The sequence below is a fragment of the Microtus oregoni genome, unplaced genomic scaffold (assembly GCF_018167655.1).
Source record: "Microtus oregoni isolate MIOR12 unplaced genomic scaffold, Mior012 000007F_ref0000211, whole genome shotgun sequence".
NCBI lineage: Eukaryota > Metazoa > Chordata > Mammalia > Rodentia > Cricetidae > Microtus > Microtus oregoni.
The window spans coordinates 58,625,592-58,652,217 of NW_024543066.1; the positions used below are offsets into that span (position 1 = coordinate 58,625,592).

The following is a 26,626-nucleotide window of genomic DNA, read 5'->3' on the forward strand; positions in this document are numbered from 1 at the left end:
GAGTGACAGAGCACTGGCTTACCAAGTGTCCATACAGAAGGCCCTGACTTCCATTCTTAGCACCAAAACAAAACAGAACACGAAACCCAAAATAATTGTACTAGGATATAAATACTGGGTTTGTCTTCCTTTTAAAGTTTACTGAAGGGGCTGGTGGGATGGCTCAGTGGTCAAGAGCACTGACTGCTCCTCCAGAGAACCCAGGTTCAATTCCCAGCACCCACATGGCAGCTCGCAGCTGTCTGTAGCTCCAGTTCAAGAGAATCTGACATCGTTATACCAATGTGCATGAAATAAAGTTGTTGTTTTTTAAAAATAAATAAATAAATAAAAATAAAAAAATAAAGTTTACTGAAAAATAAGCATTAATCAACTCCACACTACAACACATGTTCTAAGAAGAGGATTTCAACCTGATCACATACCGCCGTACATGCAAGCAAAATATACATACATATAAATGCCTATAACATCAGCAACTAGGATGCTGATCTCCAGTTAAAAGCTAGGCTAGAGTATATATGTAGCAAGACTATGCCTTTTAAAACAAAATTTTTATAAAACACTAACTCTGATATTTTCTAGGGGGTTATTAACTGGAACAAACAAATGATACTTCCATTTTCTCTACACACACACACACACATTTGTTTTGTTTTGTTTTTAGAGACAGGGTTTTTCTGTGTAACTTTGGCACCTGTCCTGGAACTTGCTCTGTGACCAGGCTGGCTTTAAATTTACAGAGATCCACCTGCCTCTGCCTCCCAAGTATTAGGATTAAAGGTGTGCACAAGCAATACCCAGCTTTCTCCTATTTTTACATTGAGATTCTTTCATCATTAAAAAAAAAATCTGTAAGTTGAAGAACACTAAAAATTAAATTACAAATGAGTACAGAGAGAGAGATGAAGAATTGGATCCCCCCCCCCTTTGGTTTTTTTTTTTTTTTTTTTGCTTTTTTTAGATAAGGTCTCACTGAATAGCCCCAATGGCCTCAAATTCAAGAAATCTGGCTGAATCTGCTCCCCAGATGCTGGGGTTAAAGAAAGTGCCACTACTCCTGGCCATGAACAAAATATTTTATTTGGATCTTGAAATATGCACAATTATTCAAGTTCTTCCTTATAAGTAGGAAAGAAAAGAAAATTTTTAAATTTTCTTAAATCCCAAAGTACAGTAAAGATTTACTTACTTCACTAGAGCAGCTGCTTCAGGAAGCACATCAGCAAATGATTCACGGAATATGATTGCATTTTTCCTCTTACAATTCTGTATGACATCATTGGCAAGATAAAAGAGATTCAAACGGTGGGGATATGTAGCTGGAGATGAAAGACAATAAAAAAAAAGTTTTTATACTTAGTGAAACTTGTTCCAAATATATTGTTTGCAAACAGCTAACTTTTTAAATTACATTTCATTATCTTAAGCTTATGAGTGTTTTGCCTGCTTGTAGGTATATCACAAACCATGCAGTGCCCACGGAGACCAGAAGAGGGATCAAAGCAGTCAGTGCTCTTAACCTCTAAGCATCTCTCCAGCCCCAGTTAACTGTTTTCATATGGTCTAATTACATGAATGGAATAACAAGTAAACAATTAACTAATGGATTAACTTATCAAATGTACTAAAACCCTAAACCATTTGAGGTTAAATTTCTGCTCAAGGTACTCTTCAAGTAGACCACCTCACTCTGTAGATGTTTGGCACTAAAGGAAAAAAAATCCTTTAGTGGCTTTAGACACACTAAGACAAAATTGTTTCTCCAATTATTTGTGAAGACACAAAGAGAGAGAAAGAGAGAGAGAGAGAGAGAGACAGAGAGAGACAGAGAGAGACAGAGACAGAGAGTTGAATAAACTCAACTTGTTACAAAAATACCAAGCACAACACTGAATTCTAATCATATATCAACCGTGTAAATAATGTTTAATAGTATATTCTACACAAATCCCTAAATCAACCAATCTAAACACCACTCACATTAACACCTAAAAGTCCAAGTCTTCCCGTTTACCAGTTATTTTAATTTTCTGAGTGTTCTGGGGATAATTTGACTTCATATATACATAAAGGTTAAGCTTTTCCAAGGCTCAGCATACCTAAGGTTCACTGTTACATGCTGGGCAATTCCAATTCCAATATTCACTTAGATGATCTGTGTTTCTACAGTTCCACGGGTTCTTCAATCTCAAACTCAGTAACTTCTAAGATCTCTCCCATATTGCTTTCTCTTCAGATAATCTCCTACTCTCATTACACTGGTTCACAATTTCATCAGACATCAGTTCATTTTCCAACTCCTTGGTCTCTTTTAGGATTCACTTATTTCTATTAATTCGAGAGTATTTGATAATTATTTAAGTTACTCTTATTAAATCCCTCATTTTCTCTTTCTTCTTTACCTAATTTAGTTTTCTAGAACATGCATTCAAAAAAGTCCAAAATTAGGATTAGTCTAAATGAATGCTTTTATTGTACCATTCTTTGCTATTTTTAAAAAATTAGATTAGCTGGGTGGCAGTGGGTGGCACACACCTTTAATCCCAGCACTCAGGAGGCAGAGGCAGGCGGATCTCTCTGAGTTCCAGGGCAGCCTGGTCCACAGAGCGAGTTGCGGGACAGGTTCCAAAGCTACACAGAGAAACTGTCTCGAGAACAAACAAACAAAAAAATTAGACTTATTAAGCCAGGCAATGATGTGCACGCCTTTAATCCCAGCACTTGAGAGGCAGAGACAGGTGAGTTCGAGGCCAAACTGGTCTACAGAGTGAGTTCTAGGACAGGCTTCAAAGCTACAGAGAAACCCTGTCTTGGGAGAAAAAATGTTTTTGGCCTGTATGCGCACATGCACCATACATGTGTACCATCCCCTTCTTTTCTGTTTTCTCTCTCCCTCCCCCTTTTCTTTTGAGACAAGGGTTGGTGGCTTGAAAAAGAACGGCCCCTACAGGCTCATATTATTTGAATGCTTAGTCACTAGGGAATAGAAATGTTTGATAGGATTTTTTTCCCCAAATCACTATGGAGAAGTTGAAAGGGCTTAATAATTATAAAAATGAGGGCTATTCATTTTGTTTGAGATAGAGTCTCATATGGTCCAAACAGGTCTCAATATATTATTTAAAGATGACCTTGAGCCGGGAGGTGGTGGCGCACGCCTGTAATCCCAGCACTCGGGAGGCAGAGGCAGGCGGATCTCTGTGAGTTCGAGACCAGCCTGGTCTACAAGAGCTAGTTCCAGGACAGGCTCCAAAACCACAAAAAAAAAAAAAAAAAAAAAAAAAAGCTACGGAGAAACCCTGTCTCGAAAAAAAAAAAAGATGACCTTGAGCTAAACCTCCTGCCTCCCTAATATGAACCTCCCTCACACTGGAATTACAGGTGTGTACCCCCCGCCCATGAGGAGCTGGGGATCAAATGCAGGGCTTTGTGAAGCACCCTAAGCAAGCACTATCAAATGAGCTACATTCCCAACCACTGGATTGCTGATTTAAATGTGGCAATATCAAAATAAAGCTGTTAGCCTGGCAGCAGAACAACTGGGCAAATTTTAGCATGATAATATTACTATTTTATGTCTACCCTGGTGAGGGGCAAAACTAAGAGATGGCTCAGCATCTAAGGGCAAGTGCTCCTCTTTAGAAGACCAAGGTTCACGACTGCTTGTGACTACAACGGATCTCTTATAACCACACTTTGAATAGCGCTGGCACGTGGTGTATACATATTCAGGCACTTCCACACACACAGTAAATAAATAAGCAAATATTTAAAAAGAAAAAGAGGTTAAGTGAGGGCAGGAGAGATGGTTCCTTGGTTAAGTGATTATCTGTTCTTCCAGAGGACCAGGATTAGATTCCCAGCACCCACACAGCAGCTCACACAGCCCAAGGGGATCTGATGCCCTAATCTGGTTTCTGTAGACACTAACATGGTACATAGATAGACATACATGCAGGCAAAACATCCAATTAAACAGAAATGTGGGTCATAGAGAAATACTAATAAAGAAATGGAAAAACAAGTATCTTTACAAAGATAAAGAGACAGAACAGCCCATCAAAATCCCAGCAAAATTCTTCAAAGACCTCGAAAATGGTACTCAATTTCATTTGGAAAAGCAAAAAACCCTGGATAGGCAAAACAATCCTGGGCAATAAAAGAACTTCTGGAGGCATCACAATCTCTGACTTCAAACTCTACTACAGAGCTACAGTACTGACCACAGCCTGGTATTGACATAAGAACAGACAGGAGGACCAATGGAACCGAATAAAAGAACTGGATATCAATCCACACATCTTCGAACACCTGATCTTTGATAAAGAAGCAAAAAATAGCAAATGGAAAAAAGAAAGCATATTTAACAAGTGGTGCTGGCATAACTGGGTATCAACATGTAGAAGAATGAAAATGGACAATGTGCATGCCTGGTGCCCCCAGAGGCCAAAAGAGGGCAACGGAACTAGGGTTAGACAGTTGTGACTCCTATGTGAGTGTAGGAACTGAACCCAGGTCCTCTGGAAGAGCAGTCAGTACTTTTAACCACTGAGCCACCCCTCCCCAACCCCTGAGAAGGGTTTCTCTGTAGCTTTGGAGCCACCACCACCACCAGGTCTGGTAATTGTACTCTAAACACCCATACATATCACAAGAATCTATCTTACTATGTTTCAGAGTCTTTTTTTTCTTTTTTTTTTTTTTTGAGACAGAGTCTCACTGTGTAGCCCAGCCCTAGCTGTCCTGGAACTTGCTATGTAAGTTACGCTTTCTTGGAACTCAGAGATCCTCCTTCCTCTGACTTCAGAGCGCTGGGATTAAATACATGAGCCACCATACCAGACCTCTCAGGATGCTTTTCATTCAAAATATAATCCTCTTGACCTACAATATGTTATACAGTAATTAATCCACCTGAATTTTTTAAAAATTCCACTATTGGAATGGTTGTTGTTATAGTGAATGTCTAAGCCTAGCACTCGGGAGGCAGAGACAGAGGCCAGCGGATCTAAGTTCGAGGCCAGTCTGGTCTAAAGTGAGTTCCAGGACAGCCAGGGCTACATAGAGAAACCCTCTCTCGAATCCCCCACCCCCAAAACAATCCGCTAAAGATAGGCAGTGGTGACACCTGCCTTCAATCCCAGTGCTCAGAAGGCAGAGGCAGATGAATTTCTGTGTTTAAGAACAGGCAGGGCCTTGTCTCACAAAAGAAAACACTAAGCACAAATTTAGTGTTAATTTGGATCTATACTCATAATTACTAGCGTATGTGCTCAGAACTGTATTTGCTTGTTTATGCCTTCATCAAAGATGATTTACCTTCCTTCACCCAAAGAAATAGTCTTTAAAAATCATTAGCTGGGGCTGAATAGATAGCTCAGTGGTTAAGGGCACTTGTCGCTTTTGTAAAAGACTGAAGTTTGGTTCCAAGAACCCACTTGACTGTTAACTCCAGATGCCCAGATTCTGACACCATTTCTGGACTCCTTGAGCATTAGCATATATGCACATGCCCAAGCACATGAACACACATGCTTAAAAAATAAATCGGGGCTCAGTGATTAAGAGCATTTAATCTTGCAGAGGGCTGGGTTTCATTCTCAGCACTCACATGGCAGCTCATAATTATAACTCCAGTTCTTGGGGATCTGATCTCCCACTTGAACTCTGTGATCACAAGGCATACATGCAGTGCACAGACATACATGCAGGCAAAACACTCATACACATAAAATTAAATCTTTTGAAAATAAAATAAAATTTAAAAACTATTAAAAAAACAAATACCATTATTTCTTAAACTAAAGACCAGGTAGGCCCTCTTGTCCAGCTGTATGACCCTTCCAAACATGGCTCTCCTCATTAATACAATAGGGTACTAATATTAGTTTCTATCTGCTCAAAGTAGTTGTCAAGATTATGTGACACAAAACATCCAGCATCTAGTACATGAGCTAAAAGTATAATCAGTATGTTTCTGAGTACCGTGTGTGTGTGTGTGTGTGTGTGTGTGTGTGTATAAAATACCCATATATATGGGTATAACTACACAATTCTTCTCAGGCGACCTACGGACGCCAAAGCCATGTAGTTCAAACCTGCTCTCGTTATCTGTTATTTCCAAATTCCCAGCCACCAAAGATGTAGAGAATTCATCTTCTAAATGTTCCTCTAAATTATAGCAACATTCAACTGCGAAGTTCTGCTTTCTAAATACTTCTAGGGCCGGGCAATGGTGGCGCACGCCTTTAATCCCAGCACTCGGGAGGCAGAGGCAGGCGGATCTCTGTGAGTTCGAGACCAGCCTGGTCTACAGAGCGAGTTCCAGGACAGGCTCCAAAGCCACAGAGAAACCCTGTCTCAAAAAAATAAATAAATAAATAAATAAATAAATACTTCTAGGTATTTCTCCTTCTCTTGTTTCTTTATTTATTTATTATATGCTGTTTTCTGCCTATATGTGTGTCTGCAGGCCAGAAGAAGGCACCAGATCTCACTATGGATGGTTGTGAGCCACCATGTAGTTGCTGGGAATTGAACTCAGAACCTCTGGAAGTGCAGTCAGTGCTCTTAACCTCTGGCCATCTCTCCAGCCCCTCTCCTTCTGTTTTTTATTGTTGTTTTTTTCGAGACAGGGTTTCTCTGTAGCTTTGGAGTCTGTCCTGGAACTAGTTCTTATAGACCAGGCTGGTCTCAAACTCAAGAGATCCCCCTGCCTCTGCCTCCCGAGTGCTGGGATTAAAGGCGTGCGCCACCACTGCCCAGCTCCTTCTCTGTTTTAATTCAAACTTTTTTGGTCAGATTATGTAATAGCCTTCTAACATTTCTTTCACTTTATGTCACTATGTAGTTCAGGTTGGCCTTGAACTCACTATTATATTTAGCAACTAATATCAGTTTCAGATACTGCAGTTTGTGGTTCTCTTTTATTTGAGATAGGGATCTATGTAGCCAGGCTGCTCTTAAACTATGTAATCAAGGCTAGCCTTCAACTTCTTATCCTCCTGCCTCCATTGCCAAGTGCTGAGCTACACAGACCAGGGGTACCTCTGGCTTCACAAAATATACTAATGTTGGTAGAAAATAGAAGCCGCTTCCCATCCTTCACTGACTCACTGTCTAGCTCAGACTGCCCGTAACTTGGTATGTAGCTTAGGCTGGCTCTGATCTTGCTTTGACTCCCCTGGTGCTGGGACTACAGGTATACACCAAGTTTCATTACTTTCTTGATTTTTTTTTTTTTTTAATAATAGAGCTTCACCAAGTAGCCCTAGCCGGCCTCAAACTCAGAAATCCACCTGCCTCTGCCACCACACCAAGCTTCTTTCTTAATGTCATCTATCCCTAATCTCACTTTCACTACAAATCCTATCCTTGCCACCCAGCCTGGGAAACTCCCCTAACTCATTCCTCTCTATTGTGATCAGCTTTTCACCTTCAAGAGTGATGGACATGTATCTTTGTGTAGAGCCTTTGCCCAGGATTACAGTGCCCTGGGTTCAATTCCCAGCACCCTCTTCATATCTCACAGAAAAAGGACCTAACGAGAAAGAAGGGAAGATATCATGATTGAGGTAATCTTTCCTAAATTAGCCAAGAGAAAAATTAGAAGAACTTTTTCTTCCTTCCCCCCCCCCTTTTTGGAGACACAGGCTCATAGGTTGTCCCAATTTACTACAAAGCCAGGAATGACCCTGAATTCTTCTGCCTCCACTTAAATAAAGTTTAGCTATTTTGAAGTGCTGACCAAACAAATGGTTCTGAAAGAACTACTTAAATGTGGCCAAAGATACTGAAATCCAATGCAGCCACGTACAGTACACATAGTAACTACAAAGGTGCTTCAGGCAAAGACTAAAGTCAGATGCAAAGCCTACAACAGCTAATGACTAATCTTAAATGTAATTCTTTTTTAAATTATTTTTATTTTCTGTGTATGGGTGTTTTACATGTATGTATATATGTGTGTGTGTGTGTATGTATGTATGTATGTATGTATGTGTTACATGTGTGTGTATGGTGCTCAAGGCCAGAATAGGGTGTGAGATTCCCACACTGAAGTTACAGAGAGTTCTGAGGCCATGTGGATGGTGGGTCCTCTGAAAGAACATCACGGGCTCTTAACTGCTGAGTCATCACTCCAGTCCCAGCAGATAATGTATTTTGCAATGATAGTCTATGTTTGCTGCTATATTTTTACAAACTCAGGTTTTTATTAGATGGCCTAGAATATGATCACTGATGATATATTAAATTCAGGGATTTGGCACTGCATACCTGTCATCTCAGCACTGGCTGATGCAGATCAGGGGGATCATTGTGAGTTCAAAACTAGCCTGTATAAATAGTGAGTTCTAGGTTAGTTGAGACCCTTTCTCAACACAAAAATCAAACAAAGCTTTAGGACGGCCTTGGCTACATTAGGACCCTGCCTCAGAAATACACACACAGGAAGCAAGTCTTTCACCGTAATTTGACACTGTGTGTACCTCTGACACATGCTCACAGGATGCCTTCTTTCACCTGCTTCCCATTTCTGGAGCCGTGGACACAGATACGGTTACTTTGTGCTCTGCCATTGAGGTATCCTAGAAATTTCTGTGTAACCAAGTTTCCCAACATATGTGCTCTGAAACAACAATCACATGAAGAAGTGGATTCACCGGGCAGGTGGTATACACACCTGTAATCCACTTAGAAAGTGGAGACACAAGCATCAGGAGCCGGAGGCTATTCTTAACCAAATCCTGAGGGACTCCACGGTCAAATAAGTATAGAAAATGCCGAATATCCTACTCTCCAACCCTCAAGGGAGTTCAGGAAACATTTATTAATGGTAATTAAAGTTTCACAGCATAAAAGTATATTTAACAATAATTTGGTAGCGCCTTACTTGTTTGTTTGTTTGTTTGTTTGTTTATTTGAGACAAGGTTCTTTAAGTAACAGCCCTGGCTGTTCTGGAACTCACTCTGTAGACTAGAACTCACAGCGATCCTCTGCCTCCCGAGTGCTGATTTAAAGGCTTGAGCCACCACCGCCCACCTGAATGCCATTTTTTAAAAGATTTATTTTATTTATTATGTACACAGTGTTCTGGGAACTGGATCTCGTTACAGATGGGCATGAGCCATGACATGGTTGCTGGGAATTAAACACAGGACCTCCAGAAGAGCAGTCAGTGCTCTTAATCTCTGAGCCATCTCTCCAGTCCAAGAATGCCATTTTTAAAGTGAAGTGCTAGTTGGGCAGTGGTGGCACACACCTTTAATCCCAGCACTCAGGAGGCAGGGGCAGATGGGTTTCTGTGAGTTTTTTTGAGGCCAGCCTGGTCTACACAAGAGCTTGTTCCAGGACAGGCTCCAAAGTGACGGAGAAATCCTGTTTCGAAAAACACTAAAAAATAAAAAACAAGAATAAATAAAAAGCCATTCTTGGACTGGAGAGATGACTCATACTGGATGCTATTCTAGAGGTCCTGATCTCAATTCCCAGCAATCATATGGTGGCTGGAAACCATCTATGAGATCTGGCGCCCTCTAATGGTGTGCAGACATATGTTGGCAGAACACTGTATACATAATAAATAAATAAATAAATAAATTTTTTTTTTTTTTGAAGAGATGGCATTTTTGGGTTGTAGAGACTCCTCCGAAGTTAAGAGCTCCAGTTCTTAGGGCTCTGGAAACTTTTTCCTGGTCTCCATACACATTCCTCAAATAGGATGCATAGACATACATGTAAGAAAATCACCTATACAAATAAAATAAGGGCCAAAAATGGCATTCTTAACATCACCGTATTTTGGGAAATGTATGATCATGAATCTTTAGTTCTATTTTTGTCACTACTTTACTGTATTTTATGCACTCTTATGCTCATGCATATGGTGCAAACTATAGTCTGAGAAACCTAAGATGAGAGATATAAATTATTAAATCTAATAATAAATAGAAATAAATTATTTTATTTTATTCAACTCTAGAGATTCCACCTAGGGTATGGCACACGCTGATGGGCTTGAGTCCCATCCCTAGTTCTAGAAGTCTATAACCTAGTTGGTCCTCTGAGAAACTGTGAGTTCACATGCTCTTCCCTTGCCTGCTATCAGGATTTTACTTGCCCAGGCTAATCTTAAAGCCCTTGTCTCAAACTGATCCACTGTTCCAGGACAGGCTCCGAAGCTGCACAGAAACACTGTCTCGAAAGACAAATTTCAAGTAACTTAATAGTTTGGAAATTTTTTGCTCTGAGATAATGTGCTTCTAACTCTAACAGTCTGTAAAATAGTAATTATATCAATGGCAGCATTTTTGCTTTTTAGCAAAATAAACTGACAAACTTGAGATTTCACACATTATAAAAAAAAAAAAACTAAATTTGGGAGATTGCTCAGTTGGTAAAAGTACAGCAATGGGGGAAGGAGGCTCTCTCCAGGGTTTGCTGGCAAGACAACCCAGTACCAGGCCAAGGCCAGTGAGTGTGGTTGTGGGTGTTCACGCAGATTCATGGAAAACACAGTGGCACCTCAGGGATGATTTCAGCCGTTTCCAACCACAGAGTGGATTCATCTCTATCGGAGGCTGTGGGAGGATTTACGGCAGGTGACAACTAGTGTTCAGATGTCAACCCACCAACAAATGATTCTCTGATGGAGAAGATTCCTGTCTAGGCAGGGCCTATGGGATCAGCGACTCTGGAAACTGTTGCTCCTGTCTGCAATTACACATTTGCTAAAGCAGCTATGGTGTCTCCAATACCTGTACTGTGGTGTATAATTTCATATGCTATGTATGTGTAATCTCATGTTTGCATCTCAATCAGGAAGATGACTTTTCATTAAACATTATAATTTTGATATATAGAAAATATATTAGGATATGCTTCATAACTACATCTATTGACCCACAAGGACTGGAAGACACTTAAAAACCTTTGTTCTTTTTATTCAAACTACACACAACTAGCTCATTTTTACCTCAGAGCAAGTTCAAACTAGACTGAATGTTTTTGTAAATAAATTCTGTAAGTTAAAAACTTCATAGATATGCACAAGGTCAGAGTTACGGAAGTCTAACCAAGGTTATTAACACAAAGCAACCTAAAAAATCATGTCAAGGAGCTCAGCGGTTAAGAGCACTGCCTGCTCTTCCGAAGGTCCTGAGTTCAATTCCCAGCAACCACATGGTAGCTCACGACCATCTATGATGAGATCTTGTGCCCTCTTCTGGCCTGAAGGCATACAAGTAGACAGAACACTATATATAATAGATAGATAGATAAATCTTTAAAAAAATTTAAAAAAAATCATGTCGATTCTTCACTTGCCAAGTCTGGTTGATAAACACCTATGTCTTGCAGCTTGTCTCACCGGGTACTGTGCCCCCCTCCCCCATCAGTCTCAGCCTCTGGTCAGTCTTACACCAGAAACCTTAAAACCTTGCTTTGTCATGGTAAATGGCTCTGTCCTTATAATATACCAAAATATGTGTTAGGACCGATGAGATGTAACTCTTGTAACTTTTTTTTCTTATTGCCTCAAGTCTCTTATAAAAAATGCATTTAGGGGGGCTGGAGAGATGGCTCAGTGGTTAAGAGCACTGCCTGCTCTTCCAGAGGTCCTGAGTTCAGTTCCCAGCAACCACATGGTGGCTCACAACCATCTGTAATGAGATCTGGTGCCCTCTTCTGGCATTCAGGCATACATGGAGGCAGAATGTTGTATACATAATAAATAAATAAAATCTTTAAAAAAAATGTATTTAGGGGGCTGGAGAGATGGCTCAGAGGTTAAGAGCACTGACTGCTCTTCCAGAGGTCCTGAGTTCAATTCCCAGCAACCACATGGTGGCTCACAACTGTCTATAATGAGATCTGGTGCCCTCTTCTGGCCAGCAAGCATACAGACAGAACACTGTATACATAATAAATAAATAAATCTCTTTAAAATGTATTTAAGCTAGGTAAACAAAGAAACAGGAGAAAATTAGAACAAAAAAAATGAAACAAAAAACTAAAAAGAATTAAAACTTAGAAAAAAATTAGAGAACAAAAGAAAAAAGACAGAAAAATAAAGAACATGACCCAAACATCATATGTATAAATTTATTCTGTACCCCTCAGACAGAAAAACCTTAAATTCAATTTCGCTACACTGTGAAGTTTTTCTTCAAAACCTGGAGGTAGCCTCGAGAGCTCGTCTGTCAACCTACTAATAATATTAAGGACGGCTTTCCCTTCTATTCAGGACTTCTTTATTGTTCTTACACCTTAGCAAGTTAATTTCCATGTCCCCAAAACATTTTAATTAAGCCTCCAAAGGGATAATGCCAAATGAAAATTCTCAATCAGAATACTGCAGTTTTCCAAGTTTTTTTCTAACCAGATTTTGCATAGGTTTTAAGAAGCAAACATGATTCAACATATGTTAAACAGAAGGTCCTGAGGACAAAATGCAGCTTAAAGCATTCAGGAGCCAGCTGCAGCTGTGTAGGGGTAAGCCCTGACAAGTGAGAGATCCTGTCTATTAAAAAAAAAAAAAAAGACTGGGGGTCCTCAGCAGTTAAGGGCAGTGTTGCTCTTGCAGAGGACTTGATTGCTGGCACCTACATGGTGGTTCACAATATGTGACTCCTCCAGTTCCAGAAGCTCTGACTTCTGTGGGCACATCAAGCACAGAGTAGACATACAGACATGGAGGCAAAGAACTCAAACACAAAAACTAAAAGAATAAATCTTAAAAAATAAATAAAATAAACACCACCAAGGATGCTCTCTGGATGAAGGCTACCTAGTACACCCATTCATATGAATACGCACACACACAAGTTAGTTGAGCTGGATACAATGGTGCACATCTGTAATCCCAGTACTAGGGAAGCCAAGGCAGAGGAAATACTAACAGTTTTTTTTACTAACATGAGCTACATACATTAATTCCTCGTCTCAAAACCAAAAGACAGAAGGAAGCAGCAGCAGTTTGCCCCACATGTTGCTAGGTCTTGTGTTCAATTCCTAGTGCTACAAAAGTATATAAAAATAAAAAATAAAGAGGGAGCAAGGTGGCTCAACAGATGCCGCAAAGCCTGATGACAGTTCTAACCCTGGAACCCATGTGATGGAAGTTGTCCTCTAACCTCCAGATAAATGCCGTAGCGTGAGTGCACTCATACGTGCAACACAAACACGCAGTGCAACACACACACACACACACACACACACACAATAAGTAAGTAAGTAACTGGAGGCATTCTGAACACTGGCTCAGACGGTCTTCTCACCCTTCATCAATAACACTTCTTTCAGCAACAGACACCTACAACTGGTAAAACACAGAACATAATAAGCTGTAGGCTGCCCAACCAACACATCTACCACACAACTTCCACACCTAAGGCTCAAGGAGTATCATGAAAGAGAGGGTAAAAGATTTAAGAGCCAGAGGCACAGGACACCTATAGCTAAATTGTGTACCTTAGGAATGGCAGGGAAAATAAACCAATAAAACCTCAAAAAAAATGGTTGCCTGAACAAAATCAGCATGACAACAGTCAGTATGCTAACTTGGACAGCAAAATTTCCCTAGGGTCCCTACCCTAGAAAAAACTACAGGTGGTCAATGGCTACTGAGACAAGAAAAATTAGTTTCCCTCATGGATGAGATCCCAAATGGGATGTCCGCCCTAGACATAGGAACAATACTGAGTCAGTAAGTGTATATACATGTACACGTGCACACACACACAACAATAATCAGAGACCATGAATTTGGAGAGGGGAGGAATTTAGAGGGAAGGAAGGGGTAGAAGTGATGTATGACATTCTCAAAAAGAAAAAAAAATAAGAGGCTGGAGTGATGGCTTTGTTCTTGCAAAAAAATCAAAAACCAGATTCAGTTCCCAGCACCAACATGATGGTTCACAACCACCGTACATACAGTCCAGGGAATCTGACACCCTCTCCTGACCTCTGCAGGTCCCAGGGACAGATGTTCTCATACATACATGCAAGTAAAACACTCATACACATAAAATTAAAAGAGAAAAGTTTAAGGCATGATGGGCTAGCAAAAGACCTCAGGGGCAAAAGAGCTCAGGGGCTAAGAGCACTTAATTATTATGTCTAGAATATATTAAACATTTTTTTTGTTGCTGATACATAGCCCTGGCTGGCTGCAAATTCAGTCCTCACATCTTAACTTTCCAGGTCCTATGGTGATTTAAATAATGCACGGAATACATTAAAACAACTGCAAATGAGGGAGTTACACCTGTGAATTGTCTGTAGCTCAAGGTATTTTAAAAAACAAGACACCCCAAAATTTAACATATTCAAAATTAAATTTCTTTTTCTTTTTTATGATTTCTCTGTGTAACAGCTCTGGCTGTCCTGGAACTTGTTCTGTAGACCAGGCTGGCCTTGAACTCACAGAAATCTGCCTGCCTCTGCCTCCTGAGTGTTGAAAATAAAAGTGTGCGCCACTGTACCTGGCTTCAAGACTAAATTTCTCATCTACCCTTCAAAACCTGCTCTACTTGCAACCTTCACCAGTAACCACTAACTCCTTATAGTTGCTGAGGCAAAAATCAAAGTCATTGAGACAACTCTTGCCCCATATTGAATCCATCCAAAAACATGAGATCTCCCTGTATGAAAAGGTTCTTACGAAACCCATCACTACTTTCAATGAATACTTACCAATAAGATATAAGTAATGAATAAATCTTGTTGGCCAGATGTCGTGACTTAAATCAGAAGCAAGTAATATAGCTCATTTTGTTAGATTTATTTTATTCTATATGTGTATTTATCTGCATGTATGTATACGCACCACATGTGTGCTTGGTGCTCAGAGAAGACAGAAGATGTTGTATCCCCTGGAACTGGAGTTATTATTATTATTTTTTATTTTTTGGTTTTTCGAGACAGGGTTTCTCTGCAGTTTTGGTGCCGGTCCCAGAACTAGCTGGCCTCGAACTCCTAGAGATCCGCCTGCCTCTGCCTCCCGAGTGCTGGGATTAAAGGCGTGTGCCACCACCGCCTGGCCTGGAGTTATTATTGATAGCTATGAGCTACCATGTGAGTGTTGGGAACCAAATCCATGTCCTCTCTCTCTTAACTGCCGAGCCCTCTCTCCAGCTCCTATAGCTGAGTTTGTAGAATGCTTGTCTAGCATTCACAATATCCAAGATTCTATCACAGTCACACAGCAGTGATCCTAGCACTTGAAAGGCAAAGGCAGAAGACCAGTTCAAGATCATTAAGGCTAGCAAGGGCTATGTAAGACTGTCTCAAACAAACACGAGCTAGCACATATTCAGTCAGACACATGTACACCATATTATCATAAATCAGTTACTATCCCTCCTTTGCTAAATGGCTCTCAGTATAAAAGTTCTGGGCTGGGGATATGGCTCAATTCACAGAGGGCTTGCCTAGAATTCACAAGACCTGGGGTTGCTGGGGATTGAACTCAGGACCTCTGAAAGAGTAGACAATCTCTTATCCTCTGATTCATCTCTCCAACCTGGCTATTAATATTTTTTATTATATTTATTTTGTGTGTGTGTATGTGAAACTCCCACAGGAGTTCTCTCCTTCTACCATGTGGGGCCCGGGGACAGAACTCAGGTTGTCAGACTTGGTGGCAAGCACCTGTATACCAACCAAGCCACCCCCTACATACATTGCCCAATTTTTGCCTTCTTCCTCAAAGGTTACCTTCTCAGTCACATTAATCTGATACTCCAACCTCTCTAACACCCTGCAGTCCCCATTTCTGTTTGATAGCATCTATCACCTTCCATAGATTTAATTAACTTGTTATTCACTGCATCTGCTGTCTGTCTCAACTCACTAGAGTAAGCTGTCCGACAGGAAAATGCCCTGCCCACTGTGATCTTAGTGCCCAGACAGTAGCCGGCACAGCAGGTGTTCTGTAAATATTTCTGATGGTTAACAGGCACAGGAGTGCAGCTAGAGGGAGGAACAACCCCCCCCCCCGTTCTACAGCACAGTAAGGAAACTATGCTCGACAACAACTACATTTCAGAACAGCTCATACAAGTTCTTCTGTTCTTTTTTATATATCTGTGTCTCTGTGAACGCATGTGCGCTTGTGTGTGCCCACAGAAGTCAGAAGAGGGCATCAGACTCTTTGGAGCTGAGCTGCAGGTGTTTGTGAGATGCCTAATATAGTTTCTGTGATCCAAACTTGGTTTTCATGCTAGAGCAACAAGCACCTTGAACTGCTAAGTCAACTTTCCAGTGTCTTGTAGAGGATTTTCAATGTTCTAAGTGCAAAGAAATGATGAGCAACTGTGGTGGTGACAAACAACTTTAATCCTGGCACTCAGGAGGCAGAGGCAGGCGGATCTCAGTGAGTTTTAGGCTAGCCTGGTCTACACGAGCTAGTTCCAGGACAGCCTGAACTATTATACAGAGAAACTCTGTCTCGAAAAAAAACAAAAAGAAAACAGTCTGGAGAGATGGCTCAGTAGTCAAGAGCACTAGCTGATCTTCCAGAGGATCCAAGTCCAGTTCCCAACATCCACATGGTGAGTCACAAACATACAGTATACACGCATACATGTAGATAAATGCTCGATGCTGTGGTCTCTCCTCTCATTCAAGCTACTTGGGAGTCTGAGGAAAGAGGATCCTGAGTTCAATGACAACATAGATAACACTCCATCTCAAAATACAAACAAAAAGTATTCTGTAACTCAAAGTTCAATACAGTGTCTACTTCACCTGTATTAGTCATACACTGGGTATGTGTGGTAGTATTGTTAGTATACTCTACAAATCTAGCCTAAGTATCTGCTGCAACAGATAGATTACAAGAAGGTAAACAGTTGAAGGAAGAGACCAGACCTGCACAAAATGCTGTCATGTCTTTGATAAGTATAAAAACCAAAGGTAAATTAGCAGGTTGGGATTAAGTTCAGTGGTACTGGAGATCACATGCCTCTGGTATCTCAAGATTCTGAGGTCAGTCTCAAACTCTTTTATCCCATAAGACTGAACTCTCTACTGACTAGTATGTATCTCAAACATTATCTGACCAAAACCTTTTCATTACTTAATGTAAGTGAACCTCACATTTAGAGAGGTTTTTATTTAGTATGAAACTTAAATATGTTCAACTTGTTTTCCCTTTTTTATTGATAAAAATAGACATGATTTTCAGAACATCAAATAAGTACTTCTCCCACTGTGGGGAAAGAATAAAAAGCAGAACAAACACAGCAGTGGTGGCACACACCTTTAATCCCAGCACTTGGGAGGCAGAGGCAGACGGATCTCTGTAAATTCGAGGTCAGCCTGGTCTACAGAGGGAGTTCCAGGAGAGAGCAACACTGAAAAACCCTGTCACGAAAAACCAAACCAAACCAAATCAAAACATTAAAACCTCAGGATTGGAAAGAGTGCTCAATGGTTAGAGCAATTGCTGCTCTTACAGAGGAACCTATGGTCCACTTTGGAACCTGAAATTTGAACTGGGAAATCATTGCATAGATCAAGACAGTAATTGTGGGGGGCTGGAGAGATGGCTCAGCACCTAAGAGCACTAGCTGTTCTTCCAGAGGACAGGAGTTCAATTCCCAGCATCCGCATACCAGCTCATAATTGTCTGCAACTCCAGTTCCAGGGTACCCGACACCCTCATACAGATATGCATGCAGGCAAAACACCAAGGCAGCACATTAAAAAAAAAATTAAATAAAAAAAAGACAGTAACTGTGATCCCAGGCTAGTTTGGACTAGAGTCAAAAAAGCAACAACAGAGCAGTAACAGTACCACATGGAAGATCACAAACAGCTGTATCCAGTTCTAGAGAACCAACACTCTTCTGGCTCTGCAGGCACCAAGCTCTCAAGTGGTATACACACATACACACACACAGAGGCAGGGAAAACACTCATACACACTCATATACTCATAGTGTGCGCACACATGCACAGTAAATACTAAAACTTCAACAGTCTCCACAAAGATACGTGTTTGAGGAGATAATATTTACCTTGGTTTGAACATTATATATATACATATATATGTTCATAAATATGTAAAATTTTATGTCAATTTAAAAACATAAAAACATGGGCTGGTGAGATGGCTCAGAGGTTAAGAGCATTGCCTGCTCTTCCAAAGGTCCTGAGTTCAATTCCCAGCAACCACATGGTGGCTCACAACCATCTGGTGCCCTCTTCTGACCTGCAGGCATACACACAGACAGAATATTGTATACATAATAAATAAATAAATATTTAAAAAAAACATAAAAACAAAAAAAATTAGGTTTTCAGGGCATATCTTTAATACCAACACTCAGGATGCTGAGGCAGGAGGATCTCTAAGTTTAGTCTCCTGGTCTTCATAATAAGTTCCAGAACAGCCAACACCACACAGTTCATCCCTGGGTTATGCCATACTTTTAAAGGCTAGGCATAGTATATAATCAATCCCACATCTGGAAACAGGAGGATAAGGAGTGTAAGGTCAGCCGAACTACAGGAAACCCTAGCTCAAAAACAAAACAAACCTCTACCAACCTAGAAGATTAAAATAAGAGACACAATACCTCAAATTCTAGCTAATCTACATGGGCTAGGCTTGAATAAGAAGCAAATTATCCAGAGTTTTCTGCACTATAGAAATACTTTATCCTTTCCTCTTTTTTTCCCTTTCTCTCTTCTGTAGACAAGTCCTCCATTAGCCTTAATCCTCCTAGCTCTGCTTCTTAAATATTGTGATTACAGCAAGTCCCACTATACCTAGTTGCCTTTCTATTTTTTGTAATTTTAACTAAAGATGGCTGAAGGGTCAGTGTGACTGTTCAAGTGGGAAAGGAGTCAGTCATCAAGCCTGATGAACTGAGTTCCATCCCTGGAACCCACAGGATGAAGGAAGAGAACTGACTCCTACAAGTTATCCTCTGACTGACCATACATGCACTGTGGCATGGATATACCCTTGGGCCTCAAAACAGATAAATGCAAAAAAATATATTCTTTAATAGCTGAATGAAGTCTTATGCAATGTTTTGGTTTATAATTGATTGTTAATTAAGACTTCTACTTTTCCTGCAGAACTCATTTAAATTTTCATTTTTGTTTCCTAAAACATCAAACCACTCAATGATTAAAAATAAGGGATGGAGCTGGGGGGGTCCCAGCACTCGGGAGGCAGAGGCAGGTGGATCTCTGTGAGCTCGAGGCCAGCCTGGTCTACAAGAAAGAGTTCCAGGACAGGCTCCAAAGCTACAGAGAAAATCTGTCTAGAAAAACCAAAAAAATAAATTATTATTATTATTATTAATAATAATAATAATAGATGGGCAGTGGTGGTACATGCCTTTAATCCCAGCACTAGGGAGGGAGATGCAGGCAGATCTCTGTGAGTGAGGCCAGTGTGGTCTACAAGAGTTAGTTCCGGGACAGCAAAGCTATCACACAGAGAAACCCTGTCTCAAAAAAAAAAAAAAAAGACTGAGTCTGAGTGGCTAAGAGTGCATACTGCTCTTATACAGGACCTGAGTTCAGTTCCCAGCATGCACATCGACATTCACAACTCCAGGTCCAGGGAATCCAACTCACATACCCCCAAGGCAGGCACATGTGTAGAATAAAAATAAAAATAAATTATCCCGGCCAGCAGGATACGAATAGGGGTCCCTGATAAACCTAGAGGAGAAAAAGGAATGGAGGGGACAAGAGACTCAAGAAATGACAGCAAAACAGGCTTTCTGATCCAGGTGCCACTTTATTATTGGGGAGGGTGTCAGGTCTGCTGGAATTCAGGTCTGGAGACGTCCCTAGCTGATAAGGAAATACGGAGGGTCTGTGATTGTTCACTAATAAAGGAAATGTTCAAGGCTTCTAAAGCCTGGGGCCTGCAGGTCTCACTAGGCTAATTTCCTAGGTGCAGAACTTGCCCTGCAAAGGTGAATATTTTACTTGTGAACTTAAGATTGCATAAATAAAATCAGGTCTCAAAATACAGGTCCTTGCTTCCAACAGTAAATCATTTTTTTAAAAGATAAAACAGAGGTCTCAGGAAACAGGGTTTCACTTTTGTCCCTTTTGTCCCTTTTGTTCAGACCACCTTCTAATTCACTAAGAGGTTGATCTAAGTTTCTCCCAGAGGGGTAACCTCACCTCAGTACTCCAAGCAAAGCTAAGGATCTCAGCAGAAAATAATTCATGTTTCTGAGGGTTAATTCTATACTAAGATAGTTGCATTATCTCCTTAAACTCAGCCCATAAATTCTGTGAGTACAATGCTCCCTGTATCTCTTTATCTCTTAAGATAAAGGCCATGGTTTAAGTACTTTGCACCCCCAGGATGAATCAATGGAGCTAAAATCTGAACATAGCTCTAATTCTAAAGTTTTTCTATCTTTCTATACTGACTCTTGTTTTATACTTAAAATGGGAGAAAAAAATATAATACATCCTGACCCAGCAAGCAAGCCATCCCTAATGTTTCACTAAATTATAAACACTTTCATAATCAGGAATTTTAAAAAATTGTTCAAGTTTTTTGGGGGTGGGGTTTTAAGACTGTATAGCTCAGGTTGGCCTCAAACTTGTAATTCTCCTGTTTCAGAATTCCAAGTGACTGGACTGCAGGCATGTGCAACCAGGCCAGGAGTATTTTTTTACTCATTTTGCAATACTATTTTGGCAAATATTTACTGATCTATATCAAGTGCTTGGGGATATAGGGACAAACAAGACATAACCCTGACAATTGAGAAAAATAGGTAATAAAGATATAACAAGTAAATACAGTAATTTAGCATGCTGAAAATAAGATGATAAGCCTGCCAGGTGTGGTGCTGAATGCCTTAAACACTAGCACTCAGGAAACAGAGGCAGGCAGATCACAATGAATTGGAAATCAGCCTGGTAGACATGGCAAGCAAGTCCAGGCTTCTCTGTGAGTTTGAGGCCAGCCTGGTCTACATAGTGAGTTCCAGGCCAGCCAGAGATAGATAATGACTTCCCACCTTGAAAAAACTGAACGAAAAAAGAAAGGGGAAAAAAAGGAAAAAAACAATAGGAATTGAAGGTAATGAGAAAAGGCCTTCCTGAGGAGGGTAATACTTGAAGTGAGATCCACAAGAGAAGGTGGCAGGAGCTGAAGAAGGCTGGACAGGTAACACAGGCTCTTGGAGGGGCCACAGTACAAAAAACTTAACTCTACTGCAACAATATCACTGGTAGGTTAAAAAGAAGAGGCATGAGCTGGGCGTGGTAGCCCACTCCTTTAATTGAACACTCCAGAGGCAGAAACAGGCTGATCTCGTTTAGATTGAGGCTAGCCTGGTCTACATAGCAAGTTCAAGCACAGTCAGGACTACACAGAGAGAGACCGTGTCTTTAAAAAAGAAAAAAAAAAGTAGAGGCCTACTATCTGTTCATAACGTAGAAAGATCACATCAGAAAACAAGCACGGTGGTGAACTACAAACCAGCAACAGGGAGGCTGAGACCAATGTGGGCGACACACTCAATATCAAACCAGCCAGGGTAGCTCAGACAGAAGATAATAAATGCTACAGACATACCTAGATGAAATCAATGAAACCTGCCTATCGAATCCATCTCCAGAAAGCATGCTTGCTCATTGTTTTCATTACAATGCATAAAAAAGCCTGTTATTACTACACATCGTAAGATTGAGGAACCAGTGAAAACATCTGGGGACTTGAGGTGTGTGTAGTCTAGTGGTAGTGACTGTCTGCACAGAACTCAGGAGGCCCTGGGTTAGATGCCTCATAAAATGACAGAAAGAAAACATCTCCTGAACGTCTATAGCACAGTCACTTAAAGTTAACTGAGGTCTAAATGACTAAGAACCGATGTCAAAAGAAAAGGGAGAAGCAAAAGTGCCATCAGGAAAATGGACAGGGATTGGGAGTGCCCAGATACCTACCTCACAATTTTGCCTAAGCAAACTTAGCAACCAAACTCTGCCAAGATTTACACAAAAATAAGTGATAATGCAGGCCTAAAACTATTTGTGTCTTACTTTTCAGCACCCAGGTTCCGTAAGCCAGAAATCCATCAGGTGTAAATGCGAATGTCCACAAATTATTCTCAGCTATGTTAGAAAGTTAAATTCCACTCCAGCAGATTTTTTAAAAAAAAAATGCATTTAACTTTATTTACATTGTGTAGAATGTACTTTTGAAATGAAATATTGCTCTCCTACTCTTAGTACCAACATACCAACAAAGGAAATAAGCTCAGACACAAAACAGCAGCAGGAGCAGGAAAAATTCTGGTCTCATTGCTGACTAAGAAAAAAACAGCATTGTCACTTGTGATCCCACAAAGCAGAGATAGGAACCAACTTATTCTTGAAAATGGCATAAGCATAGAGTTTAAGGACCAGGGAGCAACAGCAGGAAATGAAGGCTGCTTCCTAACTGAAGACAGGGTGGAAGATGATCTCGTCACATCAGCACTGTCTACTACACTGATGGACCCAAAACATCAAACACTGCTCCAGAGTTAATGACAGACTCGAATCCTAAATACATTCTACTGAGTAACCTTTAGCAAAATCACATTTCTGAGCCCTAATTTCCTTAGTTATAAGTTAGATTATAAAGTACATTAAAAGGTTTAAGGATATGGCTGGCATGCGGCAGATACTTAACATGTGAATCTGTGAAGGTAATAGCATTATTTAATATTGCAGATTCTAATTTGGCAAGAAATAAATGAAGAAGAGATCTGATAATAGTCAACAGAGATTACCTAATCTGTCTTTTTCTTGAGTATCCTTCTCAGCACTGTATTTCAAAGAACTGTCCCATCAATAACTTTAAATACAAAAGCTTTCAAGTTTGGGGCCTTTAATTTTGTTCACAAACAAGTAAACTCAAAACTATTCCAGAAGCAAAGACAGCGGTGCAATAAGCAAACTGTTAAATGGGTGGCACGGGCAAAAGGCCAGAAGGGGGAGAGCAAACTATAACTCTAATAAATATGTATGGAACTGGGATTAGGGTTGCTTGGAATTTACTATATAGCCCAAACTTCAAACTTGTGGCAATCCTCCTGCCTCAGCCTCCAGAAAGGCGTGAGCCACCACGCCCAGTTTAACAATCTATAGTTTTAAAAGACCGCTTTTCTACACTAAAGCGGCGATGCGGGGAGAGCCCCACAGGTTGAAGGGAAGAAGAAACTATAACTGGGGGGGGGACGTATATGCTAAAATAAAGAATACTGAGAAGCCTACACGCCCCATTTTGATTGCCTATGCAAACCAACTCGGTTCTCTAAAATGTAGTTCAGGTGGCTGGAAGTGGCCGGAGACAGTGTATGTTTCGGTAGCAACGGTGATGCCGACTACAGCTTCCCAGCGAGCCTGACTTTTCTGCTGCACACACACAGGTGAAGGGAAAACAGGTGGCCGCCTCCCAGCCCCGTCGGCGCTCAGCCCGCTTCACAGGCACCGCCGGCCAGGAGAAGGCCCCTTCCCCGATCGGCACAGCCCCAGGGTCGCGGCGACAGCAAACCCTGAACGGCCCCGCAGGTCCCGGGGAAGGGGGACAGCTCAGAGCTCCACGACCAGGAAACCCAGAAATCGCCAACACGCCAAGGCCTCGAAGGAACGAACGGACGCTACGATTTCCGTGAAGGCTCAGAAAAATCAACAGGACACCTTCCGAGGCTCGGGAGAGAAACTCGCGGACGCCCGTGGGTCTAGGCCCAACGGCCCAAGGTCACGCCAAAGGAGCCGCGGAAAAATTCCAAGCAATGAGCCCCCTGCAGACCAGGGCAACCCTGCCTAGGAATGGAGTCTGGGCTCGGGGGCACCCGCGCCCGAGCTGTAATGGGAACCCCAACTGAATGCAGCGGCTCCGCGGGCAAAGCCCCGAGGATCGGGGGCCGCACAGCCTCCATTTCGCCAGCATCCCCCTTCCCGGTGCCCCCACACTCACATCTCCGCAGCCACTTCATCCAATGGTAGACGATCGTGCTGTGGTGCTTCTTGTTCTCTATACACCAGGAAGACAGGCCCTGAATGGATTCCATGGTGTTGGTCACCGACTGGAATTTTCGATCCAACGAGGACTCCAGGGCCCCAGCGGACGAGGCCGACGAGGAGGAGGCCTTACTGCTGCCTCCGCCGCCGCCGGCCGCCATCTTCCCGGTTTGCACAAGCGCCGCTGGTCCTGTGGCGGCGGCGACGGCGGCGGGAGCGGGCAAAACAATCAGTGCGAGTGCGTGAGAGCCGTGGGAGGGAGGGAGGCCAGGGGGTGGGGGATGCTGCACGCGCCGGGCTCTCCGGGAGGCAGGACGACTAGCGGGGCACGCGGGCGGCCCCCACGCGCGCCGAGGCGGGGCTGCGGCGGCCCAGGGTTGTCACTAGGGTTCGGGGGTCGTGCTTGAACCGGCGGCCGGGACCATGCGACGCCCTGCCAAACGCCCGGCGGCCGAAGCCAACACGTTTAGCCGCACGGCCCTCAACTCTCAAGGCCCTTCCCTCATCCCGTCGGCCGGACTCCGGCGAGCCCGGGCGGCCTCGGCATCGGGAGCGCAACGCCGCCGGACCGTCCCTCTGGTGGCGGGACGCTGTCCTCTAAGCTCGCTGCCCCAGAGAAGGCCCACGGCGCCCGAGTCACTATTTTTTTTTTTTTTTGCAACGCAATAGCAGCAGAGGACCAGCTAAAGCAACGCGCACGCGCGCGCTAGCCCCGCCCCTCCGCTTCCTCCTGGCCCTTGAGGCCCTGATGGCCCTGCGATCTGGCCAATCACGGGAGGCGTCGGGGAAGCGCGCGCAAGAGTCGCCCAGCCCTGAGCGCTGAGGAGGTGCGGCATTCCCTCGTGCGCCTGCGCGTTAGGTCTGCGCCGAGCGGGTTGGGAGGAAAACCTGGGGAAGGGAGATACGTAGCGCTCCCGCCCTGCCTTTCGCTTCCTAGCGGGGTTGCTCCCTTGGAGCCTTTAGCTCGCACAAGACTGGGAAATTTACACCGTCTTGTGGCCGCTGTTTCCGGAAGCCGCGGCTGCGTCCGCTAGCACCCCTAAATCGGGGATGTGCGGGTGACAAAATGGCTGGCGTCCATCGTACGGCGTGGTAGGCGGTGCGCATGCGCCTGTCCCGCTAGCCGTTCTCTACGCAGACTCCGGGACTAAACGGAGTTACACACCCGACTTGGGTGATATCATTCACAGCCGCTAGTCGACCGTCAGCACTCTAGAAAGAGGGAATAAGGAAATTGAACAAAAATTTCTCTGTAAAGTTCTCGAGGCGAGGAAAGAGTAATTGACAAGATGTGGCTTCTTTGGTCGATTATAATAATCTCACAATTCTGTAAAGCACTATAGTTTACAAGTCTTAAATATTGCGTGTATTAGCCTAGACTCAGATTAACAATTAAATATCATCTGCCTATGTTAATCTTTTGGGAATATTTGGGGGTTCGTGTATTCCTACTAAATAGGCCAATTTCATTTTAATTATGCCTCAATAGAAGAGAGGGGTTTTTTGTTTGTTGTTTTTTAATATTTATTTATTATATATAATATTCTCTCTGTATGCCTACAGGCCAGAATTACAGATGGCTGTGAGCCACCAGGTGGTTGCTGGGAATTGAACTCAGGACCTTTGGAAAAGCAGGCAATGCTCTTAACCTCTGAGCCATCTCTCTAGCCCCAGAAGAGAGGTTTTTGCGGCAAGGAACTGTTTCATCAAGTTCACATTTAGTATTCATTAATGTCGTTGTGCCAAGAACTGTTTTAGGATTGGGGAAATGATAGCAAAAACAAAATTCCTCCGAATTGACTTGATATTGTGAGGGCCAGCCATGATAATCTAAGTCTGGGCAGGTCACCCAAAGAAAGTTCTTCCTCCAACCCTTATCACATGGGACTCTGGCCATTGATGAAATTCAATGGAGGCTGGGGTCTCAAATGTTTACCCTGAGACAATGCCTAGATGAAATCACGGGACCCCCACCCAAGAACAGACCATCCACAGGAAATTCCTGGCGTTCCAACCACTGCACATAGAAACACCTACCAGCACAGTCACCAGGAAACCCTATACAAATGTCAGCCAATCAGGGGTCTTAAAACCTCAAAAAAAGCTCACCCCCACCTTTACTACTATAAAACCCTATTCTAACTGAGCTCGGGGCTCTCAGGTTATTCCAATAGGTTAGACATGCAGAGAGACCGAGTTTGCAAACTTGATTAAAATAAAGGCTCTTTGCTTTTACATATGGGACTCTTGGTTTCCTTGTGGGCTTGAGGGGATTGTGAATTTGGGCATAACAATATCAGCATCAAATCACGAGTATATTAGGGAGTAAGGAGTCATAAAAAGGCATAGAATAGGATTAAGGGGGAAAGACTGAGTATATGAATAAAAATGGTGTGAACCAGTTTTTAAAAGAAATACTTGAAGCCAGGAGGCGGTGGCCTGCACCTTTAATCCCACCAGAGGCAGAGGCAGGTGGATTTCTGTGAGTTCGAGGCCAGCCTGGTCTACAGAGTGAGTTCCAGGACAGCCAAGGCTACATAGACAAACCTTGTCTAGAGAAACCAAAAATAAATGAATAAATAAATAAAATATCTTTAAGCAAATGTCTACTAGATA

The 26,626-nt window shown here is 42.3% G+C and overlaps 1 protein-coding gene across 6 annotated transcripts in view; it reads right to left on the reverse strand.

Annotated features, from left to right (window-relative positions):
• The window catches only part of LOC121450414 (regulation of nuclear pre-mRNA domain-containing protein 2-like), a 54,289-nt gene extending 29,637 nt beyond the window's left edge, over nt 1-24,652 (reverse strand). For all 6 annotated transcript variants that reach the window (XM_041655259.1, XM_041655258.1, XM_041655261.1 and 3 more), the window contains exons 1-2: nt 23,967-24,652; nt 1,193-1,322 (exon numbers count right to left, since the gene is read on the reverse strand). In XM_041655259.1, the coding sequence (XP_041511193.1) occupies nt 1,193-1,322; nt 23,967-24,171 (335 nt within the window). In that variant the 5' untranslated portion in view covers nt 24,172-24,652. The remainder of the gene's footprint in view (nt 1-1,192; nt 1,323-23,966) is intronic.
• Between the last annotated feature and the right edge of the window lie 1,974 nt (nt 24,653-26,626).